The sequence below is a fragment of the Ovis canadensis genome, chromosome 1 (genome assembly GCF_042477335.2).
Source record: "Ovis canadensis isolate MfBH-ARS-UI-01 breed Bighorn chromosome 1, ARS-UI_OviCan_v2, whole genome shotgun sequence".
Lineage (NCBI taxonomy): Eukaryota > Metazoa > Chordata > Mammalia > Artiodactyla > Bovidae > Ovis > Ovis canadensis.
In genome coordinates this window covers 250,416,050-250,428,633 of record NC_091245.1, presented here as the reverse complement: position 1 = coordinate 250,428,633, position 12,584 = coordinate 250,416,050, and the positions used below count along the sequence as shown (strand labels likewise).

The window sequence follows — 12,584 nt, the reverse complement described above, 5'->3', positions numbered from 1 at the left end:
AACCTTCAGCCAGTAAAGCTGTGAGTTTTCACTGAACTGAGGAGTTATGGAAACAACTTCTCCCTGGAAGACAATAAATCCACAGTTTTTAACCTAAGCTATAGCAGTTGCTCATGGATGAACACTTCTCAGATTTTTACTTGCATTTGGTTATTTTCCAGCACCCTGAAGTGGTTGTTTTTAATAATTTCCCCAGTCTTATACTTATTTTCTGAGGAATAGAAGTATGCAACCTCAGTATACTACTACCAAAAAAAAGATTAATAGTTACTTTATATGTTCCTTAGGACCAGTGTCTAGCTGGACTTCTGTTTTTCTTGGGGTAGTAATTTTTTTTAATGGAAATAGATTTCACATACCGTAAAATTCACCTATTGGAAGTATATAATTCGTTTTCAGCATATTCACAAAGTTATGCAGTCACCACTGGTCACAGAACATTTTCATCCCCCTAGAAAGAAAACCTGTACCCATTAACTGCCCTGTCCCTCCTTCTCCCAGCCCCTGGCAAACACAGATCTGCTTTTTGTCTCTCTGGATTTGCCTCTACTGGACATTTCATGTAAATGGACTTAAAGAGTAACCTTTTGGGCTTCCCAGGTTTTGGGCTTTCTCATCTTCCTAGTGGTAAAGAACTTTCCTGCCAACGCAGGCGACATAGGAGACGTGGGTTAGATCCCTGGGTTGGAAAGATCCCCTGGAGGAGGGCATGGCAACCCACTCCAGTATTCTTGCCTGGAGAATCTCATGGACAGAGAAGCCTGGAGGGCTACAGTCTATAGAGGCATACAGAGTCAGACATGACTGAAGCGACTTAGCGCGCATCAGCACGCAGCCTTTTGTGACTGCCTTCTTTCACTTAGCATGATGTTTTCAGAATTCGTCTGTGATGCGGCATGAATCAGTACTTTATGGCTGAATAATATTTCATTGGATATATTCCAGATTTTACCAGTTTATCAGTTGATATACCTTTAAATTGTTTCCAGTTTTTTATTATTATGAACAGTGCTGCTGTGAACATTCACATACACGTTTTTGTGTAGACATATATTTTCACTTCTCTTGGGTCTGTATCTAGGAGTAAAATCAGTGAGTCATATAGTAACTAACTTTATGTTTAACTTTTTGAGAAGGTGATGGTGATTTTTAACTAAAACTGTATTTGGCACTTAATAGGGAAACTTAATACCCTCACATTTATTGTGATTACTGTAACCAATGTTTTGTTTTGTGTTTATTAAGCTCTTCTGTTTGTTGGGATTGGTTTTTTTTCCTGCATTTTAATTGGAATAATCAGTCCCACACATATTCACTCTGTCTTATCTAGTGAAAGAATGTGGACATTCTGTTTCTACTTTTAAAATGTTAACAGATAGGTTTAAATTTACATGTTCATCTTATTTTCTGCAGTTAATCACCGTCTCCATTCAAGCTGAGAAGGAACATGGCATATTTTCAAATTTATTTTTCCTAACACTACCTAATGAAGTCATCTTAATTTTAGTTCTAGTTTCTGTTTCTTTTACCTTTTTATGTTTTCATCATTTTTTTCTAACCATGCATGTGTGCTAAGTCGCTTCAGTTGTATCCGTTTGCAACCCTGTGGACCATGCTGTGCATGGAATTTGTCACCAGGCTCCTATGTCCATGGCAAGAATACTGGGGTGGGTTGCCATGCCCTTCTCCAGGGAATCTTCCCAACCGAGAGATTGAACCCACGTCTCTTACCTCTCCTGCGTTGGCAGGCAGGTTGTTTACCACTAGTGCCACCTGAGAAGCCCTTTTCTAACCATTCTTTGCAGTTTTTCTGATGTCTTTGCCCAACACTATTTCTTATATTAACATTTTTGTCTTTTTCCTGGATTCTTACTTATTTTGCAGGAGTTATGTCCTCAAGGAATTATTCCATATAGCTTTAGGGCTGATAAATTTTCAGAGTTCTTACATATTGGAAAAAGTATTTTACCCTTACATGTGAATGATGTTAGACCGGATTTAAAATCATTTCCTGTAAGATTTTTAAGATATTTCTCCACGATTTACTAGTTTCCATTGTTGGTGAGATTTTGTGGTGGCTCAGATAGTAAGGCGTCTGCCCGTAATGCAGGATACCCAGGTTCTATCCCCGCGTCGAGAAGATCCCCTGGAGAAGGAAATGGCAACCCACTCCAGTACTCTTGCCTAGAAAATTCCATGGATGGAGGAGCCTGGTGGGCTACAGTCCATGGGGTCGCAAAGAGTCGGACACGACTGAGTGACTGCACTCATTCATTGTTGGTGGTAAGGATTTTGATGTCAGTCTTAGTCTTGATTCTTCTCCTTGGAAACCCTCTGGACTTTCTTTAACGTTCAAGCTCTAATATTCTACTGCCAGTGTCTAAGTGTTACCTTTCTTTCTTCCTACACTTCCATTCTTTGATCAGCACTTGATGGGTCCTTTCAGTCTGAAGATTTCTATCTTTATTCTTAGACATTTTCATTGGTACTTTTCTTCTGAACAGCTCAGTTGTTTCTGGAATGCTTATTGCCGCTGATCTCAAAACTCCTAAATTCATCCATCATGGCTCTCTTATCTTTACTTTCTCTGTCCTTTTGTACTGTATATTTGGAGAGTCCTCAGTACAATCCTCTGTTTTACTGATTCACTTTGCAATTCATTCAAGTTAACACTAGCAACTTCAGTTAATTTCAGTTAACTCTAATAATAATAATGTCATGTGTGCCTGGGAACAGTGCATTTTCTCTCTGTCTGCTGTGATATAATTTGTCCAGAAATGAACACACACAGCAATTCTAGGATGTGGGCATGCTTTGTGTATTCAGCAAATCTAAAGAGTTGTTGAAAATCTACAAAATCTACTTCCTGCACAATTTTTAAGTTCTCTGGACTCTGTGGTGCCCCATGTAGATTGGTACCCAAAGGCATGTCTCCTCTGCCCCCTCATTTGTTACACCCCCGATCTCCTCCAATGTTATTCTCTTTGTTGTATGTGTTTCCTTCAGGGTGCTGATTTTCCTCATCTGTTTGGTGATTTTTTTTTGGCAATTTGCTCATTTTTGTGCATTCACCTGCCTGAGGGTCGTAGCTCATGGCCAGTGGTTTAGAGGGAGGGACAGGATGAGCTGCTGACAGGCAGGGGTGCTGGTGCTCGTCCCCTGGCATGGGCACCGTCAGCAGCCTGTGGCTACCCTGCTTTCCAGCCAGTATGCATCGTCACTGCTTCAACCTGGGACTGTGCCTCTGTGGACTGTTGCTTAGTACAAGCGGGTTGAGGGGGGCAGTATGTGAGGACCTAATTGACTCAGCTGCTCCAAATGCAGCTTACCACTTAGTCATCCTGATAGACATCTAAGTATGCCCCACCCCTCACCCCCCAGCTCTCTATGTCCAGTGACTCTGGCTTGAAGCTCTTCTGACCAGCCCTCCTTTTGCAAATGTGTCTTTTCCTCCATGCGGCTCCTGCTGTGGCTTCTTTCAGCTTCCTTCCTCCTCGCCTCCCCTCACCCCTTCATGAATTTGATCTTGTCTGCTTCCAGGAGACCGATGATAATCTTTTCCTATTTTCCCATGTATATATAATTTGTAATTGTTGAATTTAAATGTCGTTTCCTCAGAAAAGTTTTCCCTAACTGCCTGACTTAAAGTAACGCCCCCCGAAAAAATTTTAAAAAATAAATAAAGTAACGTCCCAATTACTTCCTGTCACGTCACTTTATGTTGCTATCTTTATTGCATTTATCTCTACCTAATATTTGTCCTTCGTCAGTCTTTCCAGACCTAAATACAAACTTCATTAGGGGCTTTATATGTTTTATTCACTGCTCTATCCCAAGTGGTTAGGACAGTGTCTGGTATAGGATAAACATGATAGTTAAATTAAGTGACTTTAAAATATATTGTATATCACACATCTGCTTGAATTACACATATTTTAGATTTTACAGCAGGAACTAAGCTTAGCAAGTACTCTTTGTTAATCTCTCTGTTCAATAAAGAAAACCTTTTTAGTGTCTTTAACCCAAAAGCTGTACATTAATCCATGAATAATATAAAAGATCTTCACCTTCAGCACTTGAGCCCACAAGTCATTAAACTGAAGTTTGTTGGGAGGAGGGAAGCAAAGTTTTCATTTTCTAAGAACCACGTTTTATATGTAAATGACCAGAAAAGTTCATGATTATATTTGCTTAGTTTCTATGACTATATGAATTGTATTTTATTCAAGTAAATTTTAAGTTGAAATGCATCGTAGCCTCATGCTATTATGGAGCCCCTTTAGCAAACAAATTTCCAAATTCTTAAATTAGGTTAATGATTCACTCTACCAAATAAAATTTTTACTTTCATTCCCTGTATCTCTTAAAGTAAATTTGGTAGCTCTAGTCAGCTGACCAGACAGTATGCAACAGTAATGAACAATTTTTCAGTTTCAAATAATTGTTTTGAGGGTTAGTTCCTTAGGTTGGAGAAGCAGAAAAACCCACTTAGGTACAGTCAGATTCTTTGTTTATATAATAACTCCATGAAAGAAAATTCCATGTCTCAGCAAGTTTTGAGTAGGCCTTTATTGTTAATTACGTATTTATTCAGTCTCTATATAATTAATGTTACAAAGTACAATAACATTTTTATTTTCTACAGATATCAAATTTATTCCCTAATTTTAATTTTAATTAAATAAAGAGGAAGCCACATTGTGGAAAACAATGAAAATTCATTTGGTCCATAAAACATATTTATTATGCACCATTTAGAAATCTGTAGGTTACTTACACACCCACCGTCAAGAGAATGATCTTAAACCATATAGAGTTAACCTTTCATCTTTATAACTCTGATGAAAATTATTTTATCTTACTTCTTTTATAATTTAGGCAAAGATGCTATTTACACAATTCCAGTGAAAAACATTCTTGCTGTGGAAAAACTGGAAGAGAGCTCTTTCAACAAGAAAAATGTAAGTTATATAATTTAAAGTTTTTTAAACTGTATACTATTACTTAGCTGAAAATTTTAAAAGAGGTTTAGTATTTGTTTTTAATCATTTAACATCTTATAATTGGTAGCTGGAACTCTGTTTAAAATTGTCCATTACTGTTGATGCTTTGTATAGTCCACCTCACCTATTAAGTTAAAGATACTTTTTTCAGTTAAGAATTCTTTACTCAATGGGGTCAGTGGTAAAGAATTCGCCTGCCAGTGCAGTAGATGCAGGTTCGATCCATGGGTCGGGAAGATCCCCTGGAGAAGGGAATGGCAACCATCTCCAGTATCCTTGCCTGGGAAATCCCATGGACAGAGGAGCCTGGCGGGCTGCAGTCCATGGGGTCGCAAGAGTCGGAAACAACTGAGTGACTAAACAACTTCTCTCAATACTTGAGTTTTATCAAATTTCTCAGCTTGACCTTCAGAATATAGTCCCAGCCTGTCTGTGCAGCCTAATCCTCTGCTGCCCGTCAGTACATACCAATAGATACCAGTGCACTCAAGTAACCAAGATGATTTCCTTGTTTCTATTTTCCCACTGCTCTCTTTACCCATAGGTTTTCCTCTGTCTGAAATTCTTTCCCTTTCTTCCTATTTGTATGATAGCCCCTTTCCTAGGACTCGTGTAGTTTCTAAAAATTATATTCTGTTGTACTGTTTAGTACCATGTAACTCAAACAGTCCTGGGGACATACCAGTTTATGATATACCTGAGCAACAGTTACCTAGCCATGCAAACTATATTTCTGTTATGTACCTTCTTGTGTTTTGTACTGTGTTTGATTTTTAGACTGTTACTAACTTTTTGTCTTAATTGTCTGTGAAGATGTTCCAAGTGATACACACGGAGAAACCACTCTATGTCCAGGCAAATAATTGTGTAGAAGCTAATGAATGGATAGATGTGCTCTGCAGGGTGAGCCGATGCAATCAGAACAGACTCAGCTCTTACCACCCCTCCGCGTATCTAAACGGAAGCTGGCTCTGCTGTCTGGAGACCAGTGAAAATGCTCTTGGCTGCAAGCCATGTACTGCGTAAGTTTCTTTTTGATTAAAAAGGCAGTGTCTTAAATGTGCTGTATTCATACAATGGAATATTATTCGTCCATAAAAAGGAATGATATCCTGATACATGCATGGATGCATCTTGAAAACATGCTGAAAAGAAGCCAGAAAAACATGCTAAAAGAAGTCCGACACAAAGGCCATGTACTTTAGGATAACACTTACATGAAGTATCCAGCATAGGTAAATTGATGGAGACAAAGAAGATTAGCAGCTGTGAGGGATTCGAGGGAGGGAACAATGGGGAGTACTTAATACAGAGATTCTTCTGGGGTGATGAAAATGTTCTCAATAAATTGTGGTTTCACAAGTCAAAAAAAGGAGGGCAGTGTTTAAATAGATGTGCAAACTTGAGCAAGGTATTGAGGAAGAAGGGCCTAGCGTTCTTGTTGTAATTGCATGGAACAGCCATGGTAGCTTTACAGACTTATAAAGTAATATGATGACGCATGGGTAATGAAAATGATTGCACTTTAAAATCCTCTTCCTTTTGAGTATAGTTGCATAATGACCAAACCTAAGGATCTCATTCTATTTAATTAGCACGTTAGACTAGATTCCTAAGGTTCCTTTTACAAAATTCTGTGTTTCTGTTTTCAGTCTCAAACCGTCAGAAGTCTCTAGCATGTTAACAAAATGATATTTTTCCAGTGTCTTTTATTTCATTTTTACACAGAGGTGTCCCTGCAGACATCCAAATAGATATTGATGAAGACAGAGAAACAGAAAGAATTTATTCCCTTTTCACCCTCAGTTTACTTAAGCTGCAAAAAATGGAAGGTAAGTGTATAATTAAAATTCTTTTATATAACCATGATCCTTCATTACCAGTTCATGAAGTGTTGCTTTGGCATTATCGTAAAGTCAAAAGATACTCATAGATTTATCAAAATGTTACCTATATGGAAGCTGACAAACTCCCAAAGGGAGTTCTTTAAGTAAAAATATTGTTTTTGCATAAATGTAATTATCATAATTAATAAAATGTATGGATTTTGGTTGTCTGTGCATATCCAAGGGAGTTTTTCCCAGCTTGAGCCCCTCTTGAAAAGTTCTTATTTATATTACAGATTATGCTTCATGGGTTTAGTTGTCTGATCAGAGATTTCATTTCTTCTTGTAGAGGCTTGTGGAACTATAGCAGTCTATCAAGGACCACAGAAAGAGCCTGATGACTATTCCAACTTTGTAATTGAGGATTCTGTAACAACCTTCAAGACAATTCAACAAATAAAAAGTGTCATAGAGAAGCTAGATGAACCTCATGAAAAGTATAGGAAGAAAAGATCAAGTAGTGCGAAATACGGGAGCAAGTAAGTCCTGTTAAGATACTTTAGACTTTTTTGAACGTAGTTTGAGCTTTCCTCTGCTACCCTCTACTCACACCTGAAGTGCAGGTCTCCTGCCTACCTTTATCTCGCAAGACCAACTTAGAACCTTTCTCTTGTGCAGGAATCTCCTGAGTCACTCCTGCAGGGATCTTTTTCAGTTCTAGCATCATTCATTGTGTTGGGACAGTACCTTATCGTCACTTTCAGTGTTATATTTCAATATAATCATTGAATTGAACACGTAGTAGTTTCTTGTTTTGATTTTTACTGATCCTCTTCTTCATCTGTCACAGTACCTTTATACATCCTAAGTACAAAAAAAAATTAGCTTTGAAAGTGCTAGAAGTATTTTATAATCGATGCTTTGGATACATCTCAGAGGCAGATGGACACTGATAGAAACAGCAACAGCAGTTATTAAGGGCCTTCCTCCTTACCGCTAGACACTATGCCAAGTACTTTACATTCCATCAATTAGATTTTTTTTAGCAGCAAGTAACAGAAAATTCCAATGGCTTAAATAATAGGAAAGTGTTTAATCTCACAAATTATAAGTCCTGATTTCTACATTTAGCTAGTTCAGCTCAACACTGTCATCAAGAACAATCCAGCCACTCAACCATCTTCAACAAGATGATTTCTGTCTTCCTCAGGCGGGTGCCCTTATGGTCACAGCTGGACTGCAGTAGTTCACATTTATAATAATAGGTCTAGAGGCAGAAAGAGCTATTTCTTCCTCAAAAGGAAAGAAACCTTGTCTAAAGTTACCCTGGCTTCCCCTGAACCATGGGGCTGCCCAGCACCAGCACTAGAATCAGGCTTCTGTTTGCACAGAGCTAGATAGGAAGGGGTGGTTCTTGGGCCAGCAGATAAATGTCTGCCACGATGTGCACACTCTCATCGATCCTCACACCAGCCCAACACAGTTATATTCCCATTTCACAGCTAGAGAAACTAAGGCCCAGGGAAGTGAAGTGCCTTGCCCAAGGTCATTTTTTTTTTAATTGTTCAGTCATATCTGACTCTTTGTGACCCCATGGATTATAGAGTCCGTGGAATTCTCCAGGCTAAAATACTGGAGTGGGTAGCCTTTCTCTTCTCTAGGGGATCTTCCCAACGTAGGGATTGAACCCAGGTCTCCCGCATTGTAGGCGGATTCTTTACCGACTGAGCTGTCAGGGAGGCCATAGAGCTGATGAATAAGGGGGCTTTGAATCTTGGCCCCAACCATTTTAAGTATTTTTTTAAACTTATGTGGATGGATCATTTTAATTGTGTTTTATAAACAATGAAAATCAGTTTGACAGGTATAAATATTTGTGTTCTGCCTAGATGGAAGGCTCAGTACACTGAAAAGGTTATTGTAAGCATCCTGTTACTGTCTTTTCTACATTAGTATATTTTGTTCTCTTCCAACAGTAAAGTAATCCAGTGTTCTTGGAGCCATGGCAGGTTTCCATATGAGGTTCTAGCCAGTGCTTGGCATCCTTCCTAACTAGTATTCTCCCCCTACCGCACCCACACACACTATACCCCTTCCAGTTGTATTTTTCTCTCTTAAAACCTACCGCTCTTTCTTGTGCTAAATATTTTATTTGTTTATCTTATTTTTTCTGTACCAGAATATAGGCTCCACAGCGCCAAGGATTTTGTCATTTTTCTTCACCTCTGTGTCCATAGCTTCTAAAACAGTGCCTGACATTTACTGGGTAGTCACAGAAAGCTTGCTAAATCAGTGAAATAGGACTTGGCAAGAGAAAATTACAGATACTGAATGCTATGAGATAATTTGTTACTTTTTACAATTTTTTTTTTCAATGTTTGAAAAATTATTTTTATTATTTTCTAGGGAAAATCCAATCGGGAAAATATTTTAGAGTTTGGCCAATTGATTCAGAAGAACTGGAAAATATTTTAGTTGGAGTTTTTCAATTCATCATGTATTTTGTTCATAGTATTTAAGAATGAACATCGGCTTCACTGTCACCTGCATTCACGCTGTATTTAATATTTAATAATTGAAACCAACTGTTTGGAAATTCTGGTGTGATGTTTCACTAGAGAATTTAAAACCCAGGATTCCCTTCATATCTTATGTGTCGAAAGCCATGTTTCTGCAACTTCTTTTTAATAGAAAGACTCTTACTAAAGAAGCTTTATAACAAAAGGAGAACTCCTCCATAGCAAGAAACCATCTCTTCTTGTAACACTCCGTGTTCTGTGGACTTTTCACTACCATTAGTGCCTGCTCTATACTGCCAACATTGTGTTTTACTAGGAAAATTTCAATCCATGACTATTCAGAGCTTTCCGTTTAGTTCATCTAGACCCTTCCTCTTCAAAAAAAAGACAAAAACAAAAAAGATCTCCTTTGACCCATCGGTCATTACACATTACATTAGGGACAGTGACAAAAACTTTAGAAAACTACCACAGCACCCTTGAAAGTCGGTGGACCTTTTACTCATTTCGAGATGCAGACAGAGCTCAGATAGCAGAAATCAGGGAACAGGTACTGTTGTCTGCATCTTGTTCACGTGTGGGATGAGTGATGGCAGATGAAATAAAACCAGACCACTAAATTTTTTTTCACCGTTTAAACATCAGGTACTCATATTTTTGATTTGAGAGTTCAGGTGGTTGTGACTTCTAAGGACTTCACTTCTGAAAAAGAAGAGAAAGTAAGCAGTGGGAACAGGTGGTGGTACAATCACTCGACCTCACTCGTTGCTCCATCATTATAAGGGTCACCACCACGGGACACCCTCCTCCCCACGTGAGGGTGAGATCCTACTCGAGGACAGTCACTCAGCGCACTTTACTCATCTGGGCAACCCCAGATTATACTTCAGATACTCCATGGTATCTAACCTTTATGATCAGTTGAATGATCAGTGTTTAAGTCTAGAAGTAATGCTTTCTTGAAAATGTTTATATTTCACTGCTGTTTCCTTATTGCCTGCTAGCCAAATGGAACTGGGCAAGCAACTGTTTAAATCCTGTTTTTCTCTAATAATTTACCTTTATCCTAAAAATCATAACTGTAAATAAGCAATCGAAGCAAGTTGCCACCTTGAAGTTAAGAGGGATACACTTTGCTTCATCAGTATTAAAAACCATGGTACTCTTATTATGTGTTTTTAAATTCAAAACATTTTCTAAATGTGGTACTTTGAACCTTGGAGTATTTTACATATTTCTGTTTAAAACTGTGACTTATTAATGTAAGTCTAGCTAGTAGTGCTTTTTTGTTTTCCCTGAGCATAAGCTATATTTCAAGATACACTTTGCCAATTATGTTATTGGTGAGTAATTGTTTTTAAATTATAACGTTACTGGGTAATTATTTTTAAAGACCATTGGCAAACAATCAAAGTTCCATAAATGATTATAACTAAGCAATGTATTTCTCTAAAGGTCTTGTAAAAATCAGTTAGTTTTATTTAAGGATCACTCCTAGTCTGCATTAAGTTATTCCTGGCCCATTTTAAAGACAAGTTTGAAAAAGTCTTTTAAATTTTATGAGCTTGTAGATTCCATAAACTCCACTGATTATCAGTGTGAAAGAATTTTACCATTTAATCCATTTCTCACTGTTGAATTTTATTCAGATTGAAATTTCCTTTTCAGAGTCTCTGAATGTCTGCCTGGAAAGGCCGTGTGAGCATTGCCAGGTACCACTCATTGCTCTCCAGTGGCTGCTTGACTTATATTCTGACATTTCTAATATCAAGCCCTTGGTAACATAATACCAAGTTATGACTGTTTTTAAAGATCATAGTGTTCTCAAAGGGACCAAGGCTGTCTGAATATGTAACTGAGAATTTGAAAAGAATTCAGTTACTAGTTCTTTTCTTCACTCTTAAACAGCCAGTTTGACTGGAATTAACCACCTTGGCACAGCCTAAAAACAAGTAATGTGAAATGAAATTTTCTTTGAAAGTCTTCTGAAATAAGAGACCATGTCAGTGGGACCCACAGATAACCGAGGTACTTTCAGTTGCTTCCAAGGGCCTCATTCCTGCGCTGTTACTTAGGAGTACTTCGATTTTTACTACCCGATCTGCTTTCTCTCCCTTTCCCAAACTTGAAAAATACATGGCAGCTCACTTTACCCTAAAGCCCTGAAAACCCCGAGAAAGAAAGCAAAGAATGATATGGAGAAACTCTTGCCATAAATGCCAATTTGGTTCTTAGTTTAGCCATTTCCATCATTTAAACTGTGGTGTGTGTCGCTTGTCTTGTTGTCCTTGTTTGTTCTTTGTGTAGCTTTGTTTTTTAATATTCATTTAATATGATAATAGGCAATAGCGACATTTTTTTACTCCCAGGAATATAATTTATCAAATTGAACTATTTTCTTTGCCAAAGAAATATGTTTATTATATCACGGGTAATGATTTAAGTGTTAAAACAAGGCTTTGCTTATTGTACAAAAAAAAAAAGGGTGATGGATGATGTAGCTTTTGTTTCTGTTTCTGAAGCCTAATTTCATTCATTTTTCAGAAAGACTCATTCATGCCAGGTTTTAGAAGACAGATGTCATTTTAAGTAAAAGCACCTTTAATTTGTTCTAACGGTACATCCTGTAAAGACAAAAAGCTACAAAGCCTTTTAGGTGTCCTTACAGTATGTGAAAACTACAGAACTCATTCTAGAGTTAAATTACCAGTCTCGATTGATATTATTTGCTTCCATTTTTATTAACTTGGAAATTAATATGTTGCTAGTAAATATTGGTTTTTACAGTGTCCAGTTTGAAAATGTAAGTTATCAAAACTTAATGTAGTGAATTCGTGTAGCCATGTTGTATTGTTGAGAATGTATTTTTATTTAAATTTTATTTTCTTATCAAGAGTATTATAAAAATTAAAAACTTTTGTAGCTGTCGCTTGGAAATAACAAATAAATTACAAGAAGCCTGTCCACTCTTCTGTGTGCCCTCACTTTCTCACTGATGTTAGAATCTCTGCTCATTTAGAATGACCGTAACTCACCTATTAGGAAGGGAATAGCAAGTGAGGAGTCCTCAATAACAGAAGAGCAAGCCATCTGAAAAGGGTGCAGAAACCTGCGGCATTTATCGGGCTGGTTGTTTGGACCGAGGTCCTTGTTTGTTCATTCAGCAGACTTGTCTTGAGGGCCTGCCGTGTGCAGGTGCTGTGCAGGACCCGTCATTCCCAAGAGCCGTGCATGTC

The 12,584-nt window shown here is 37.8% G+C and overlaps 1 protein-coding gene across 3 annotated transcripts in view; it reads left to right on the top strand.

The window, feature by feature from the left end:
• RASA2 (RAS p21 protein activator 2) overlaps nucleotides 1-12,310 on the top strand; it is a 124,305-nt gene extending 111,995 nt beyond the window's left edge. For all 3 annotated transcript variants that reach the window (XM_069563683.1, XM_069563672.1, XM_069563692.1), the window contains exons 20-24: nucleotides 4,879-4,961; nucleotides 5,817-6,025; nucleotides 6,732-6,835; nucleotides 7,179-7,368; nucleotides 9,236-12,310. In XM_069563683.1, coding sequence (XP_069419784.1) covers nucleotides 4,879-4,961; nucleotides 5,817-6,025; nucleotides 6,732-6,835; nucleotides 7,179-7,368; nucleotides 9,236-9,263 — 614 coding nt within the window. In that variant the 3' untranslated portion in view covers nucleotides 9,264-12,310. The remainder of the gene's footprint in view (nucleotides 1-4,878; nucleotides 4,962-5,816; nucleotides 6,026-6,731; nucleotides 6,836-7,178; nucleotides 7,369-9,235) is intronic.
• The last annotated feature ends 274 nt before the right edge of the window (nucleotides 12,311-12,584 follow it).